This window comes from Vipera ursinii (assembly GCF_947247035.1).
Source record: "Vipera ursinii genome assembly, chromosome: 11".
Lineage (NCBI taxonomy): Eukaryota > Metazoa > Chordata > Lepidosauria > Squamata > Viperidae > Vipera > Vipera ursinii.
The window spans coordinates 8,011,334-8,030,494 of NC_139524.1; the positions used below are offsets into that span (position 1 = coordinate 8,011,334).

Sequence of the window (19,161 nt, forward strand, 5' to 3'; positions counted from 1 at the left end):
CAGAGGCCTTGTTGATAGCCAAAAGGGCTGCCTACACACTCACTCAAGGCTGTTCCCTTGATGGCAGCTCTGTTACCAGAGCTGATTAAGCCTACCACAGCTGTCCAATGTAAAATGCACATCTGTAGAGCTTGGGCCAAGCAGGAAGCTGGGAAAATGACTTCCTCGTGTTGCACGTCCCATTTGCCACATTCAGCCATTTTATTTCATTCATTCATTCATAGATGCCTATGGGGTCTGCCAAAAAAGTCCAGAACAAAAACAGTTCATTGGTGCAATCAAAATGTGTCCTGTTTTTTATGGGTGGGTGTATCATGCAAATAGGCAGAACTTTGATTACTTTGCTGCAGCAGACATTTTATTATTTTTTACCATATCCTATGGATGTCCTTCCTTCCTTCCTTCCTTCCTTCCTTCCTTCCTTCCTTCCTTCCTTCCTTCCATCCTTCCTTCCTTCCTTCCTTCCTTCCTTCCTTCCTTCCTTCCTCCCTCCCTTCCCTCTTTTTTCTGTCCTTCTTCCTGATTTCCCTCCCTCCTTCCTCTTTTCTCTCCTTTTCTCTCCCTGCTTGTTTCCTTCCTTCCTTCCTTCCTTCCTTCCTTCCTTCCTTCCTTCCTTCCTTCCTTCCTTCCTTCCTTCTTTCCCTCCCTCCCTCTTTCTTTCTGTCCTTCTTCCTTATTTCCCTCCCTCCTGCCTCCTTCCTCTGCCTTCCTCTGTCCTTCCTCTCTTTTGTCTCCTCTTCTCCTCCCTCCCTCCCTCTAACGTGATTCTAATGTAAGCCAGAAACAAAAATACCAGAGCTAAAGGGCATTCATTCCCATCTCTTAGCACATTGCTAAGCACATTGGTTTGTGCTTAAATTGTAAGCCGCCCTAAGTCTTCGGAGAAGGGCGGGATATAAATGGGATTAAAATAAAAATAAATAAATAAATCTCTACATCTAATGGGCCAGCCCAATGTTTCAGTTTTTCATGGGTAGCCTTGTGGCTGTAGAGCTTTCCCACCCACACCCCCTTTGCTATCTTTGTAAAGAGGTCTTTGCCCAGTTTTCCCCAAATCTTCAGCTTCTGTCTCCAAGCTTGTATCAACATCCAGTTGCAGTCATTTTGATCCCTGCTGGAGTTTAAAATAAAAGAGCAAACCATTAACAGGAATCAGCCAGCATCGTCTCTCATTAATTAACAGCTTCAAGCGCTTTCCGAATCTGTCAGGGTGACTCTTCATGTTTGTCCTTAAGACGGTCAGAAATGAGCCCCAGCTTTGCCATTATTTCTTGTTTTTCCTTTGTTCAAGTTTTCCACCTTCAGTCTTTGGATAAACAGCAGGAGAAGCAGATATATCTCAAAGTAAGATAAATCGGCATCTGCTTTTTCAAGGAGCGTCCTTGATTGCTTGCCACTGTTTGAATTGCTGCGAGAGAAATTCAAAACCTGTACCCATCTGACTCAAAGTTTTGGAAACAAGCCAAGAAGCCCACTAAAAATTGCCTTATTAATTCTTTATTTGTTGTAAAGGTGCCTGTGCGTTTTCAGTGGTATGACTCTAAAGTCTGTTTTTCTTAACCTTGGTAACTTTAAGATGGATGAACCTCAACTCCTAGGATTCCCCAGCCAGTATGGGAATGAAAGCTTAAGAATAAAATAAATAACAAAATAAAATAAAATAGCAACAGTAACAACAATAACAACAACAATAAGCTATCATCACTGACACATTCTAAACACTGGCAATATTTGCATTAACAAATCCATCTGAATGTTCACAAAAGTTAAGGTTCTTGAGTTCAATTTAGCCTTAGGAATATGGCCTGTTGCATGTCACGTTATCAGCTGTACCCCCACAACAGTGTGATTCAGCTATAAACAAAATTAATAAGTAAAAAATAACAGTTAAAATTGCAAAAAGAGAATAAAATCAATAAATTTTGTCCCATGGTATAATTACAGCCTCAAAAAGAACAACTGTCATGGTTCCGATAGATGACACTTTTCTGACTATAAAATTCTAAACCTATTAATGTTATATCTCTGCCGTCTGACTTTGCTGGTAAGATTTATAACAAAACAGTTCTTCCAGCTACCTCTGCAAACTGCCAGGTGCAAGTCATAATTTAGGAAATGTTATACAATTCTAATAAGGGGAATTAGCTTAAAAATCAAACATATTTATATACATATACATAAAAGCAGAGATATTTTTTATTAAGGATTTATTAGAAAAAAATAAAGAAAAAAATCAGAGAGGAGTGCAAGAAAAGAAAGGAAAGATACAAAAATTTCTTATCTTTGCAGCAGTCATGAGTACAATTATAAATTTACCTCTTACTCTGTGGTTACAACTTAACTCTCATGTTCTGTAATCTATCCTGTCTAATCAACAAAAACATAAATCATAAGTTCATTTTTGTTTCTGCTTCATGCAAAAAATCCATGAGGAGTTTCCAGTGAGCAATAAATGTAAATATTGTCTTTTCACTGATCAAAGAAATCAGTTTAGCCATCTCGGCAAGTCCTACCAACTTCACCAGCTATTCCTCCATTGGGTGTAATGTTGAATCTTTCCATCTTTGTGCATGCAAAGCCCTGTGATGATCAAACATCAATCACTTCATACATTCTTATGGAAGAAATTCTGAGTCAGTAGCTGCCTTTCTCTGCCTTCCCCTGTCATTGCCTTCAAAAGGTGTGAACGAGTGAGGAAAGATGCCAAGAAGGGGCTAATAATTCGCAGAATGAGAGAGGAGGTGGTGGAAGTACCTCCCCCGCAGAGCATCTGTTGTGTGTGTAAATAGATCTACGTTTGGTTCCTGTCATTTCCAGAGAAGGGAAGGAATATTTTTTATTTTTTATTTTTATTTTAATTCCATTTATATCCCGCCCTTCTCCGAAGACTCAGGGCGGCTTACAAGCTTAGCAGTAGCCTTCATTCTATGTATATGCCTGCTTATTAGGGCTTTCACACACACCCCAAGCGGCATTATTACAAAGTCAGCTTAATTGCCCCCAACAATCTGGGTCCTCATTTTACCTACCTCGGAAGGATGAAAGGCTGAGTCAACCTTGAGCCTGGTGGGACTCGAACCTGCACTAATTGCAGGCAGCTGGTGTTACTTAAGGAGGCATTAGCCCACTGCTCCACCAAGGCTCAATAGCCTAGTTTGCAAACCTAGAGAATTTGGGACAGTTTACTGAAGAAATTGTGGTCACCACACGTTCAGAAATTAAACATGGAGAGTAACTTCAAAATCTGGGTAATGAGTGATTACTAGGCAGAGAAAGGCAGCTGGAGGCTAAAACCTAGGAAGAACGGTTGCAGGAATTGGGTATGTCTAGTCTAGTGAAAAGAAGGACTAAGGGGTACATGATAGCAGTCTTCCAATATCTAAAGGACTGCCCCAAAGAAGAGGGGGTCAAGCTATTCTCCAAAGCACAAGAAGGCAAGACAAGAAACAATGGATATAAACTAATCAAGGAGAGAAGCAACCTGGAATTAAGGAGAAATTTCCTGACAGTGAGAACAATTTTAACCAATGGGATGACCTGTTATGGGTGCTCTATCATTGGAGGCTTTTAAGAAGAGATTGGACAGCCATTTGTCTGAAATGGTGTGGAATTCCTGCATGAGCAGGGTGTTGGACTAAAAGACCTCCAAGAGCACTTCCAATTCTGTTATTGTGTTCATTTTTAATCCACTGGGTGGAAGAGAATTTCCCTTGAGGTTGCCTTCAGAGGGGAAGAGAGTACTGGCTGGAATATGGGCTGCTTGTACTTACTCGACTCTTGCATTTACCCTTCTTGGTACCATCTTCTCTCCAGCAATACGAAACCCACCTGGCTTTTTGTGCTTGGGTTTAGTCTCAAGTGAAGATCTCAAGCGAGATCTCCTCCTGCCAGGAGACTTTTTCAGTACTATCCCACAGAAAGCTATCCTCTCCTTGAGAAATGGTTGGAGAAATTCAGATTGACCGATTTCTCTGTTCCTAATTCAGATGGAAAAATGAAAAAGGCCGCTGAGGTGGTCTTCCAGCATGGACCCAACCTTTGCAGAATTGTCTACATAACCAAGGGACTGAAACAACCATCACTCATCAAGCCTTTGTGATGTTGTGGATAGCAGTAATTATTCTGCACTGTGGAAGACGTTCTTGGCCTGAGCTGGAGAGTCGGTTCAAGGCCCAGCTCTGGTTGGTGGGTCACAAGTTGACCCCCAGCTTCTCTGCTACAGAATGTCCAGGAGCAACAATCTATCACCTTCATTTAGGAGACCCTTTTGCAGGAGAACAAGCTGCCTATGAAGCTTTTTCTTTTAATGTCATGATGATATGGAAACAGTTATGACCAATTGTTCTCTTACTTGCATCCAACTCCTGGAGGCCACAATTATTGTCTCCTCTGAAACCACTGATCTTATCTCTGGCTTATGCAGTTTATTATATTCCCAACTATCTTTCCACAGGGAGACATATCCTTTTATTATCTATTACAGCAGCATGAAAATGTAGGACAAGTACGGATTATCTGGATCTTTAAAGAAGAAGCTGTTCTCATTGCCTGAAGAGGGACATTAGAAGCTATTTCAGGATTTGGACAAGCCATTGGGTAGGTGTCAGTGGCTTGTTTTGTGATTAGTTCCTGTTTGGCTTCTGGGAAACAAGAGTATCTAGTCTGTGGGTTGTTTTTGCCCTTACAACACCTGCTTTTTTGTGGGGGGGGGGAATAACAGAAGTACTTGTCTACACTGATCTTTAGACAGAATAGCATGACGCGGTGGCTCAGTGGGTTAGGACGCTGAGCTTGTCGATCAGATGGTCGGCAGTTTGGCGGGTCAAATCCTGAGTGCCGCGTAACAGAGTGAGCACCTGTTACTCGTCCCAGCTTCTGCCAACCTAGCAGTTCGAAAGCACGTAAAAATGCAAGTAGAAAAATAGGGACCACTACGGTGGGAAGATAACAGCGTTCCGTGCGCCTTTGGTGTCTAGTCATGCCGGCCACATGACCACGGAGACGTCCTCGGACAAGCGCTGGCTCTTCGGCTTTGAAACGGAGATGAGCACCGGCCCCTAGAGTCGGAAACGACTAGCACGCGTGTGCGGGGGGAACCTTTACCTTTTACCTTTACTACAAACAATAGAAATTTCCAAAATCAATCTATATGAGGATGGATGACTTGGGCAGCTTACCTTTCCTACAAATTGGATTTCATTTTTTTTTTAAAAAAAAAATCTGATCAGATTACGAAAACAAGACCTGACAGAATTACAGTATTCCAAGTTCTTGTTTTAAAACGAGTCAGGTTTAAGAGGGACAGTTATTCCAAACATGGAACCTATCAGTTTATACCTGTGTGCCCATGTAGTTGTTAGAGGATGAAACAAGGAAAGCAAAAGAAAACTTAATTCCATGCTTCCAGCATCACATAGATGCCGCCTAAATCTTTAGTTGCTAAGCGCGCAAAAAATCCCTGACGACACGGACACAATGTATTTCTATTTTTTTCTCCCCCACATAGGAATATATTTTAAACGTGCACTGTTGTTTTTTTTTTATGTGCACAAAAGAAGAAAAGGTTAAAATGATATAGATCAGCAGAGGACATTACCTAGTCAACATTGGCTAAAGAAAAAAGAGGAAGATGATGTACAAAAATGGAAGGACAATGGATGAAATGACTGCAGAAGTTGAAGGAGTTAGCAGAGATGGCGGCTAAATTGACTGCTTTGGTTAAAGAAAAAAGTACAATTAATTTTCTTTCGACTTGGAAACCACTTCTGGGCTTTCTGCTTGAAGTGTGGAAAAAATTTGGGTCTTGCTTAGCAACAGTTGAGGGCACAGTTGTATTGATAAGTTGAGGACTACCTGTACTTTGTTTCACACACTTTTCACGTGTCTCTTTTTATCTACCTTTCAAATTCTAATAAATTTTAAACATCTTCCTTTTCCCAAAACAAACCCATCAGAGCACAGATCTTTGATCGTTTGCAAACAGTTTTTCTTTCAATCCACAGCTTTCCATCTGTTGAGATTTCTGTCTGTTGATAGTTTTGAGGAGATGCTATCAATCCTTTTTGATAGCATATCACTCGGAGGGGGCAGGATTTTAATGAGTGCATCAACCATTTAAATTATACTTTTTTTCTCAGCTATAATGAATAAATTTTCAATATATTGGTTGGTAATTTAAACTGGGGTGTGTTTTGGAGGAATTAATCACTTGGTTTGGGTTCTCCTCTCTCCCCAAATTTTATAGCTTACATACCTTCTAGTCTGTGACTCTTAAATATTACAGAAAAACATTCTTATGGCATCTTCCTATTTCCAAGGAATTTCTTTTCTGTATTTTAGCCTAGCATCCCACCGATACATTGGTGAAAATACCTTCTTGGTGGTTGCCAATGAAAAGGACTGCAGCTAGAAATAGGCAGGGCTAAATATGTCCTTTTCATTGAATTACAAAAAATTTCCTAAAGAATTTTGGTTCCTGGAATTGCCCACCAGCATATTGAGAACCAAACTGAACCCAACAACCAATAGGAATTAAATTATAAATAGTTAAATTATCCAATCTGGAGCTTTTAGCAAGCAAGATGACTTGATTGTGATGCATCTGTACCCCAATCCATATTTGCTTATTAAAATGGCACCTGGTCTCCCTGTGTTTCATCCTACATTTTCCATTCTGCTACCTTCCAAATGCTTAGTTAATTAGCTTGAGCGAGGATGAAACAGCCTCCTTGAGATCCCATTTCATTTCTTGGGGTCTGGCTATTGATCTCTTTGTTTCTCCAGAGTCCAGCCGGGAAGCCACTGATCTCTTTGAGTCGTTTGTTTTGAAGTCTATCACACAGGCCCGCATTGTGGACAGGAACTCTGAGTCACAGCGGTTAAAAAGCTCCTGGGGTTGGTTTGATCCACAGTTTGTTTTACCCATTCTTTACGGCGCTTATTTCCTCTGCTCCGGTAACTCTTCCATATGGCAGTACAAAACAAACACACTCCGTTCACCTCCCGTGTAAACCACCTGGCCTCTCCATCATCACTCAGCCTAAAGCGGGGGTTTTTTTTGAACACATATGGGCAATATTGTCAACAACGGATAAAATAAGATGTCTCCATTTTGAACTGGTAGCTACAATGCTGAAAGGCTGGTGTTTACTCCAGTCTCTTGACCACCTGAAAAAGTCAGATCCAAATCAGAAACAGAGAAAATACACCAATTCTGGGCTTTGCATCCTATTTTTTTTTCTCCCTCCCCTCAATTTTCTCAGTTCCCTATTCCCCCCCCTCTGCATCTATCAACCGGAGAACTGGGCAATGAAACATTCTACCTTTTAACTTTTCAAAACCAAGATTATATAGTTTAGGGTACATTGCTGCACCTCTGGATGTACACAGGAGATGTGTGTAGAAGACAAATGAACATGGCGATATCATGATGTGAGCGCCACATTTTCTGCACTTGCGTCTCGATTTGCACACACCTGCGCGTAAGGGGCAGAGTTTGCACGATAACCCCGGTTTTTGTCATTTGGATAAGGCTCCAGATCCAGCAGACGCTTATTTCAATCAGCCTATAGATTTTGCAGATACTTCCCATCCCTTCAAGCCGTTGATCCCTTCGCGTGCCTTTCGTGGTCCAGTCCTTGCAAAGCTGTAGATGCTGCAGGATTTGGCCTCTACCTGGAGGATCCGGAAGTTGATCCAGTTCATCAGAAAGACAGTATAACAGGGCCCCACTTAACCAGCCCAAATCTGGCAGAGAAGATTGTAGAGGTTTATAGTTTCCTTACAGTTGTTTCATTACCCGAACTAGGTAACATCATCAGTGCTAGCAAGGAAACAACTAAGCTTAGAGAGCACCGAGGATCCCTCATTTCAACCCTGAGCTACAACTATGCTCAAGTTGCTAATTTTCACAGTCTTTTAAGAAAGTTGTCTTCTCAAGTTCAACCCCTAGTCCTGTTTTCCCCCCAGTATCATCAGTCATAAATGTCAGGGGATTTCCAGAACTTCATCTGGTGTTTTTCCACTTTACCCAGAATTGCAAAAGATTGAGCCTAGGAAAACATATTTTGGAGTTGTGGTTCCCACCCATATTCCTCTTTTTTTTCCCCCCAATCTTTCTCTTTTTTTTCTTTCTCTCTCTCTCCTTTTGCTTTAGCACCCTCTAGTGGTAGAATCTTAGATAGGAGAGGGGGAAAAAAAAGGCCTCAGCAATTCCTTCATAGGAATTATCCAGTGACTAGTCCAATTTTACACCGGGTTTATTTAACACGTTTATTTAACACCGTAATTTCCCTCGAGCGGATCCTCTCCAGACACCTTGTAATCTAATCTTCTCTTACTTGATCAGATCCAAATCCCAGATCTGAAAGGTTGCAGGTAATCCTCGGTTTACAACAACAATCGGGACAGAGCTTTTAGTGCTAAGCAAGAGGATTATTAAACAGGTTGCACCCAATATTGGGAGCTTTGATGTCAGAGTTGTTAAGTGAATCATACGGTCATTAAACAAATCGGGCTTCCCCCACGGACTTTGCTTGTCGGAAGCTATCTGGAAAGGTCGCAAAGGGTGACCCCATGACCCCAGATGCTGCAACCCTTGCAAATACAGGCCGGTTGCCAAGTCCTTCTGATTTTGGCCACGTGAGCATGGCGATGCTGTGACAATCCTAAGTACCAGGAGTAGTGTTAATTCACTTGTTTCAGTCCCACTGTCACTTGGAATGTTCACTAAACAAGTGGTCATAAGTCGAGGATTACTTGTACACCATTTGACAAACTAAACATTCTCCATATCCCTGCCCTTTTATTTTTCCTAATTCTCTTGCCTGAGGGGGATTTTTTTTGACAAATTTGCCTCATTTTGTATGGTTAATTTAATAAGTCACCTTTCATGAATTGGGTGGTCATATAAATTGGATGGATGGATGGAGAAAGAGAGAGAAAAAAAAGGAAAGAAAGAGAAAGAAAGAAAGAAAGAAAGAAAGAAAGAAAGAAAGAAAGAAAGAAAGAGAAATTGAATGCATGGATGGATAGAAGATAGATAGATAGATAGATAGATAGATAGATAGATAGATAGATAGATAGGCACAGTGGTTTGAATGCAGTACTGCAGGCAAATTCTGCCCACTGCCAGCAGTTCAATTGTCACCAATGCCAAGGTTGACTCAGCCTTCCATCCTTCCTAGATGGATAGAATGAGGACCCAAATTGTTGGAGGCCATATGCTGACTCTGTAAACTGCTTAGAGAGGGCTGTAAAGCACTAGGAAGCAGCGTAATAAGTCTTAAGTGCTAGTGCTAAGTGCTAGTGCTAAATAAATAAATAAATAAAATCATCATTACTATGCATGGTGAGTGAAAGGGTTCATTCATGCTTCTGTTGCTTTGGTTCATTAATCAAAACTTTTGTAAGCTTGCAAGGGATGAAACGAATGCTACGAGCTATGCTTCGTTGGATACAAGGGATGAAATGAAAGCTATTCCAGGATTAAAACTGTGTGTTTCCCTTAAGGATGCAACAAGTCACAGGTGCCTCTGGCAAAACCAGAATGGGGATATGTGTTCTGTACCAGCCTGCTACCGGCCCTGCAGAAAAGGCAGGGACAACCCCTTTACAAATGGCAAGAAGCTGGAATTAAGCCTGCCAAATTTATTAACATAAAACAGAGCAAAACAAGACACCAACCATGAAACAGGAGCTATGAAACAGGAGCTATTCAAGCGGTTGCCTTCAGCAAACCAGCCCTACCACGCATTCCCCTTTTATACAGTTCAAGGCGTGGCTTCTCTCTGCCTCCTTCCGAGGTGCCCCATTGCCTTCCTCTGTTTACTCCTGATTGACTGCCTTCTGCGTCAGGCGTCCTTGAACAGGGCCAGCTGTGGGTCATCTTCATCCACGCTGTCAGGCTCACACAGCTGGGTCTCCGTCATGACCAGGTGGGAGGGGCCTGGCTGAGGGCTCTCATCAGCAAGCTCTCCAACCCCCTCAGCAAGCTCTCCAACCCCCTCAGCAAGCTCTTCAACACCCCCCTCCTCCTCTGAGTCGTCCGACCCAACTGCCGAACCCACAGGCTCACCCTGAATCACAACAATATGAACAATGGCCTGACGCTGGTCCTTGTTCTTGTTGGTGAACACGGAGGGTCTATATTCTTACTCCTGGGAGGAATTATCAGGCCCTGTAATGCATCCGTCATCTATCAAGCAAGAGCCATCTCAGGGGCGGAGATGCTTGGCATAATTTGTCTAGATACCTTCCAATTAGGATTTTGACTAATCTGATGGGAGCCACTGACAGTTAACATTGATGAGAGCAGAAGAAAGAAATGGGAGGGGGTGGTGGTGGATGAAAACTAAATTTGATTTAATTTCACAGTAATTTAAATTTAATTAACATATCTCAATAGGACCGGGGTCGGTATGTTTAAGAACGTTCTCTTTCCATCACATTAAAAATTACAACTTGGTTGCAGTGGGGAGGGGGAGGCTGCATTCAAGCGTTTCTGTGAGTAGGGGGAAAGGGGGCAAGATGGGGCATTCTTAGGTTGTTCCTCTCTGCAGTGACTCGAAACGAGAGCTGGACCAAGCAGTCTGTTTGAAGGAGTAAGTGCTACTCAACTCAAAATTATTTACAAAATTATTTACAATATCAGGAGGACAGGTTAGAATTCTACTCTGGGATCCTTGGTGCTCTCTGAGGTTGGCTGGGTTTTGTTTTTGTAGACATTTCATTACCCAACTAGGTAACATCACCAGTGCTAGATGGGAGTGGGGTTTGTTCTCTATTCTAGCACTGATGATGTTGTCTAGTTGGGGTAAGGAAACATCTGCAAGAAATCAGCCAAGCTCAGAGAGGACTCCTCATTTCGGCCCTTCATCTATTAGAATTCTACTTCCTGCTTGGCAAGATTGGGGATCCCAGAAAAAAAAACCACTTCAATTTTGTGACCCAAAAGTGTTTTTCCAAAAGACAAGTGGACTTTTTTGGTCGCAACACAACACGAGCAAAAAATGACAGAAAACCAAGTTATCTATCCTACAGTTTAGATATGAAAAAAAAACAGAATGCAGATGACAGAGGACAATGGCATGTCACAGAGAACAGACCGTTGGGTGAGACATCTGTCTAATGAAGAACTCAAACAGAAAATAATGTTTTATATCAAGAAAGTCCAGTGTTTTTTTGTTGGGTTTTTTTTGGAAAAGCACCTTTATTAGGACAACCATGACCTGGATGATTGAGAATGTTCATAGACCTTCAATTTTGTGAGTTCCACACACTCCAGAATGAAGTTTTCCACCAGGACCAGATATGGGACCATCCCTTTTCTTATCTTCACTGTGTTATTCTGTGTTTCTTTGCAGGGATCCTGTTTACAATGCTGGTGTTTGGACCGGCCTGTGGATTTATCCTGGGATCTTTCTGTACCAAAATCTACGTGGATGCTGTCTTCATTGACACAAGTAGGTAACTTTTCCACCTGGGTTGTACATAGAATAAGAAAAAAAATTTTTTAACAGCAGGCCACGAAGCATCAGAAGAGAAAGAAGGAAGAAAACCTTTGTGTTTTGAAAGATTTGGGGTGTAACTAGATGCCATGCCTGCTATCCAGCTTGTTTGAGTTTTTATTTTATTGTATGTTCAGTTGAAAAATTGAACATCAAACCGCTGCTCTATTGCAGGGCTTTTCAACCTTTTCACCCGTTGTACCACTTTTAGGATATGGCAACATCTAAGTACCACCAGTCGCCTAGCAAGGTGTCAAAAACTTGATGACCAAAAAAAAAAACAACGGAAAAAAGTGATGAAGTACAGGTAGTCCTCGACTTACAACAGTTCGCTTAGTGACTGTTCAAAGTTATAATGGCACTGGAAAAAGTGCCCCCCAAGCCACAGCCAGGCAAGACACCTGCCTGCCCGCCCGGCGGTGCTCTTCCTGCTGTCTGAGGTTTTCATTGTTGTGAGCATTTCTGTTGAGGATTGGCAGCGGAGGTGGGGTTGGGGGTGTTTGGTTTTTATTCCCCCCCGTCTGCTGGGTGGTTGGAGCAGGTTTTGGTCACTTCACATGACCCTCATAAATATGAATCAGTTGCCAAGCATCTGAATGTAAATCACAAAGACCCTGGAGATGCTGCAACATTCCAGCTGATCGGTGCTTCTTCTGGGCTCAGCAGAAGTGCCAGGATCAGTGCCGAGCTCCAGCTGGAGCCTGGCACCGATCCTGGCGCTTCCGCTGAGCCCCAACAGCCCCGAAGAAGCGCTGATCCTGGCGCTTCCGCTCAGCCCTGACAGCCCTGCAGCTCCAGCCATCTCTCGCTCAGGCTTGTGTGGTGCTACCACCAGTTCAGCTCATTCCCCTCCCCCGCTACCACTTTCCTAGGATGGTCGCGTACCACCTGCCAGGTGCCAATGTACCACAGGTGGTACCCGTACCACTGGTTGAAAAGCCCTGCTCTATTGTACCCAAGAAAATTACAAGAACATTTTTAATTGTATTTATATTTGTTGCAAAGTGTAAAGTGTAAAGGAAGTAAAAAAAAAGGAATAAGAAAGGGGGGGAAGCAAAAGTGCAGAAAAAAAAGAAAAAGAAAAAAAAGAAAAAAAGCAACAGCTGTCAAGCTCCTTCTGTTTTTTTCTTCTTTCTTTCTTCACTTTTGCTTTCTCCCCCCCCTTTCTTATTCCTTTCTTTCTTTACTGCCTTTACACTTTAGTAGCTAGACCCCCCAGCATTTTAACAGGCTGCTCAGATATAGTTTAAGGGCGACTGAAAGAATATATGATCTCATGAAAGCAGATCAGAAACTCAAAAGATCATGGATGCAGAATTCAGCTTACTGACCATTTTTTGCAACACAAGTTTCTAGGAAAGTTGCGATGTGTGTGTGTGTGTGTTGTGTGTGTGTGAAAAAATAGTCCAGTTAATGTCAAGCAGCAACAGTGAGAACTGGACACAGAACCACCGATTGGTTCCAAATTGGGAAAGGAGTCCGGCAAGGCTGTATACTCTCGCCTTGCCTATTTAACTTATATGCAGAGCACATCATGAGAAAGGCAGGGCTAGATGAATCAAAAGTTGGAATTAAGACTGCCGGAAGAAACATCAACAACCTAAGATATGCAGATGATACCACTCTAATGGCAGAAAGTGAAGAGGAACTAAAGAGCCTCTTGTTGCGAGTGAAGAAGGAGAGTGCAAAAGTTGGGTTGAAACTAAACATTAAGAAAACCAAGATCATGGCATCCGGCCCTCTCAATTCCTGGCAAATAGATGGGGAAGAAATGGAGGTAGTGACAGATTTTATTTTCCTGGGCTCCAAGATCACCACAGACAGGGACTGTAGCCAAGAAATTAAAAGACGCTTGCTCCTGGGGAGGAAAGCCATGGCAAACCTAGACAGCACACTAAAAAGCAGAGACATCACCCTGTCAACAAAAGTGCGTATAGTCAAGGCTATGGTCTTCCCAGTTGCAACGTATGGCAGTGAAAGCTGGACCATGAGAAAGGCTGAGCGCCAAAGAATTGAAGCCTTTGAACTCTGGTGCTGGAGAAGACCCCTGCGAGTCCCTTGGACTGCAAGGCGATCAAACTGGTCAGTCCTAGAGGAGATCAACCCTGACTGCTCTTTAGAAGGCCAGATCCTGAAGCTAAAACTCAAATACTTTGGCCACCTGATGAGAAGGAAGGACTCACTGGAGAAGAGCCTAATGATGGGAAAGATTGAGGGCAAGAGAAGAAGGGGATGACAGAGAATGAGGAGGCTGGATGGAGTCACTGAAGCAGTAGGCGTGAGCTTAAATGGACTCCAGAAAATGGTAGAAGACAGGAAGGCCTGGAGGAACATTGTCCATAGGGTCGTGATGGGTCAGACACGACTTCGCAACTAACAACAAAATGTCAAGCATTAGAAAATGGGAGGCATGATTAGGTCCAAAATGAATGCAAGTTTATTTCATGCTACTGCTATACAAAGAATCTGATCTACTAATGGTCAAGGCAAATTGGTGGTAGATAACGGTCAATGGAAGACAATGGGTCAAGGGAGGGCTGGGTGCAAAGGAACTGGTGGGTGCAAAGGAACTCCAAACTAATGACGCATTTGATCCCTCCCTCAGGATCAGCCTGGTCCTCTCTATATTAGTGGAACAAAATGGGACATCAGTGAAGAAAAGTTTTAAGTAATCTTGGTCCCTTCCCAAATGGAATCAGGAAATCAAGAAAGAGAGTGGGTTAATTTAGGCACAATGCAAATGGATTATGAAAGCACCTTGAACTTCTAATTAATGGAGTGGCACCTACATCTCTCGTCTGCATAAAACTGCCGCATTGTGATCATCTGATAGTGTTCAACTTTGGCTCCAGCTTTTTCTCCACTGCTTTTAAATGTCACTTATCCAACAAAATAAACTGCCTGGTTTCCCATTCAGGTCATTGGGTACAATTCCATTTAGCTCTCCAAGATTTCAAATGAGAATCTTTTTAAGCCAACCTACAGATGGGACGCGGTGGCTCAGTGGGTTAGGATGCTGAGCTTGTCGATCAGAAGATCGGCAGTTTGGCGGGTCGAATCCCGAGTGCCGCGTAGCAGAGTGAGCGCCTGTTACTCGTCCCAGCTTCTGCCAACCTAGCAGTTCGAAAGCACGTAAAAATGCAAGTAGAAAAATAGGGACCGCTCCGGTGGGAAGGTAACAGCGTTCCGTGCACCTTTGGCGTCTAGTCATGCTGGCCACATGACCACGGAGACGTCCTCGGACAAGCGCTGTCTCTTCGGCTTTGAAACGGAGATGAGCACCGGCCCCTAGAGTCGGAAACGACTAGCACGTGTGGGGGGGGGAACCTTTACCTTTACCTTTTACAGATGCCAAGAATTAAAACTGGGTTTATCTCTTGCATGTAAACCAATTCATTCTTCCTTCTCTCCTGTCCCTTCCTTAGCAGCTGGCAGTAAAACCTCAGCCAGTTTTCCATATGACATCACCAGGTAAACTGTTTTTCCCACTGTTGCTTCTTAGTTTTCCTTTTCCCTGAAAACCCTTAAAGAACAGAGGAGCAAGACAAATATGAATATAAAAATGCAGGATTCAAGCAATGTAGGGACACTATCTCTGGAAAATATTAGGATACACCCACTCTGTTTTTTTCCACAAAGGGACAGATTTCCAGGCTGATCCAGGTTTTTATTTTCCCTGATGGGTTTTAATAAAAGTAAAAGTACAAGGGGACAGGATGTATTAACTTTTAAAGAGAGGAGCTGGTTCAGATTTTCACATCTTTTTCATTTTGGCGACGATAATATCTTGTACCCTGTTAGCAAAATTGTCAGTGCATTTCTGCAACTGATCGTGTGACCCCGGAACTTTTCAGGATTGCATGATTATCCCAGGAAGTCCTGCAGGCAAATAATAATAATAATAATAATAATAATAATAATAATAATAATAATAATAATAATAATAATAATAAATCCTTTCTGCCTGGTGTGAGTTGGTGGGGTTGTGAGTTTGGTGGGGCATTATATATATATGTAATCGGTTAAAAGCAATATAGAAAAGTTGGTGATTTCTGGTCCTGTTTGGAAAAAAAGCTGAAATTCTCTGCATTGAAAGTGGAACACAAGATGTCACCCTGTTAGTATTTGACTTGCCCATCAAACCATCAGGATCCTGTCATTCACACACATTGTTATCAGGGTCCATGGTGAAAATCTTTTACATCCAAAATGAAGATTTTGAAAAGAATCTTCCTTTCCAAGGCTGCTTGTCACGATTGCTCAGTTTCTTTGCCCTGCAGTAAGCAAGGACATCAATATTTCTGGCTGGAGTGAGCAATAGACCAGATAACCACATCCAGTTATTAAATGCTGAAATTGATTAGGCTAGGTTTATCAGAAGCATGCCAGTTGATAGGCAGACATTTCCCAGATATCATTTTGAAATACAACTTCACAGCATCAAGAAATACATACATACATACATACATACATAGAAATAGAAATAGAAATAATAGAAATAGAAATAGAATAAAGGTGGGTACTGTTGCTATAGATGTTACATTTTATCTTCTTATTCATTTGCAATTATACTCATTAACATTTATACTGTTAATTATTTCTGGGCTTCATAATAAAGCCCCAAGACCTGCATCCAATGTGGGTTTTGGTTTTTGGTTTTTTTAAAATAATTTTGCAATATTTTCTCTATGTGACCACTAGAAGGCACTATAAGACCAGTTTCATTCTGTTGGAATTTGTTAGGCATACTTGTGATATTACATAGCAGGGGTCTTCAAACTTGGCCTTTTTATGACTTGTGGACTTGAACTCGCAGAATTCCTCAGCCAGTTGACGTCCACAAGTTATAAAGGGCCAGGTTTGAAGACCCCTGCTATATAGGAAACCTAACATGTGAAGCTACATATGCCTGATCATAGAGCACATGAACATACCCAGTGTAAAGTTATGTTTGGCAATCAGAGATATGCCCTACATACACTCTATATTTTATTTTTATTTGCAGTTTCATTTAATTTTAAGCACCTGTTATGTTTTTGCTTTGCTTTGCAAAGATATTATATGTTTATGTTTTGTTCCTTTTGGGATTTCCCCCCCCCATTTTCTGTTACTATTTTAAAAGTAATAAACACAAATTATTGATATTATAATGCCAATAAGAGCTTGAGTGTTTCCAGCTGTATCTTAGCTGGATTTGCAAAACACACTGGATTAGGAGAGATAAGGTAGGTGTTTTTGGATTCTGCTTCTGTAAAAACCTACCATTATCTTAACATGTTGTGAACCAGTTCATCACCTTAGGCCAGAGGTCCCCAACCTTGGCAACTTTAAGACTTGTGGACTTCAACTCCCAGAATTCTGGGAGTTGAAGTCCACAAGTCTTAAGGTTGCCAAGGTTGGAGACTCCTGCCTTAGGCCGCAACAGGATTTGTTTGCTTGAGTACAGAACGTTACACAAAGATTGCCGGGGTAGTCTGTTAACTCGAGTTTCGTGTCTTGTGCAAAGCCAGCTACTTATAGGGGGGAACCACCAAGACCACACTTTTTGGAAAACAGTTAGGTTGCAGGCACAAGAGAGCCGTATTAGTCATTGACAAAGACATCAGAAACCAACATTTTGGCCTGTTCTGGGGAATGTTGGAATTCATTTCAAACAAAATGGGTATTACCCAAAATAGCAATTTGCTGCTAATGTCAATAGTAATTATCTCTCAAGCACCTGAGGACAGGACAAGAAGTAACAGAGGGAAGCTTATTAAAGAGGAGAAATTTCCTATCCGTGAGAACAATTAACAAGTGGAACCGCTTGCTTCCAGAAGGTGGAAGTGCTCCATCGCTGGAGGTTTTTATGAATAAATGTGTCTTGAATGGTATAGGGTCTCCTGGTCGAGCAGGGGATAGGACTAGAAGACTTCCAAGGTCGCTTTCCAACTCTGTTATTCTGTATTCTGTAATCACATAATCCTATAGTCTGGGATTTTGGCCTTGAAGGCCCCCCAAACCCATTAGCTTGTTGGGATGTTTAGTGTAAGAGGAGAAGATTCTTAAATGTTTAACCAAAGGGTAATCATTTTATCTATAAAAGGTAAAGGTAAAGGTTCCCCCGCACATGCGTGCTAGTCGTTTCCGACTCTAGGGGACGGTGCTCATCTCCGTTTCAAAGCCGAAGAGCCAGCGCTTGTCCAAGGATGTCTCCGTGGTCATGTGGCCGGCATGACTAGACGCCAAAGGCGCACAGAACGCTGTTCCCTTCCCACCGTAGTGGTCCCTGTTTTTCTACTTGCATTTTTATGTGCTTTTGAACTGCTAGGTTGGCAGAAGCTGGGACGAGTAACAGGTGCTCACTCTGTTACGCGGCACTCGAGATTCGATTCTATATACTGTTTTAATTAACCAGAAAGGCAAACAAAATGAAATCTGGTTTTCTATCCTAGCCCAACCTATTAAGTTTTGTCAAGAACACCCCGTGGGCTATCCTTGAAAATTTAGGTGCACTCTTGTAGCTTGACAGGTTATGTACCCCTAACCTCAAGGTCATGGGGCAAAAAGCCTCTGTTCTATAGCCTCTCTACTTTCTCTCTCTTGTTGACCAATTGCACTCTAGATGGGGTTGTTTTTTTTTCTTCCAAAACTGCTCACCTCAACTCACTTAGGATGTTCCTAGCTTTCCATCTTGCAGTGCCGTCAGCAGAAGGCATGGGCTGCCCTTCCATCTTTCCCACCCTGGGCGTGCCCATGCAAGGAACGAAACAAAGATGGGCAAAGATATGGGGAAATTTGAGAGAATGGCAAAGATGACGCTACTGCCAGCTAAGATTCGTCCAGTTGCTATGATTCACCCTTTAGACACCTTTGGCCTGGATGATTGAGGCTTCCTTGACATGTCAGCAAAGAGCCTCTGCAAATTCCAAAAGCAATTGCAAAAATAAATTTGTTGCTGGAAGCACTCCCGTGACGAAAGTCCATTCCACCAGCCGCCTAAATATCATATTTTCTTCCTTTCTGTGGGATCTCAGTGGCTGTTGTTTTTAAAATGCCTCTTAAAACAAAACATATAGCAGCAATGCAGTGCCAAATAGCCTCGTTGTTTTAAAACATGGTAGCATAAATTGCAGCAATTTTTTTTTAAAAAAAGAAATCAATTCCGTGCTGGGGCCTAGCACAGGTTTTATCATTTGTGCACTGGTGCAAAAGAAAACTACATACAGTGGAAGAAATGAATCACCCAATGGTGGAATAATACTTTTACACCCAATGATTGTGCAGAGGTGACTGAAAACACAAGGCAGGATAGCAACAACAAAGCGTGTGAAAGAGTAGACAAAAGCCTACCTGTTGTAAAGATTACGGACCTTTGTGTAGCTGGGATGGGGACATCAAAGCTCCTGGGAATGTGGGCTCCCAAATTTCCCTTCATTATGCAGCCAACCAGAAACAGGAGGTGAAGGCACTGAAGGGGTAGCAGAAGAATGTTGGCTGGGCCAGGAAGCTGTTGGAATACCTGCCAGGCGTAGCTGGGAAAGTGATAGAGACAATCATGGATAATTTTAAGTCATATATAAATTTAGAGACTGGGAAAAGCAACGGTGATCACTCGGCTTTCCAGCAAAGTCACCATTGTTGCAGATAGCTGAGAAAAAAGCCTCTATTCCTC

General features: G+C 42.2%; 1 protein-coding gene across 1 annotated transcript in view; it reads left to right on the plus strand.

Moving 5' to 3' along the window:
* SLCO3A1 (solute carrier organic anion transporter family member 3A1) overlaps positions 1 to 19,161 on the plus strand; it is a 121,744-nt gene that overhangs the window by 80,623 nt on the left and 21,960 nt on the right. Inside the window, exon 3 of the mRNA XM_083371409.1 lies at positions 11,364 to 11,462. Within this exon, the coding sequence (XP_083227535.1) occupies positions 11,364 to 11,462 (99 nt within the window). The remainder of the gene's footprint in view (positions 1 to 11,363; positions 11,463 to 19,161) is intronic.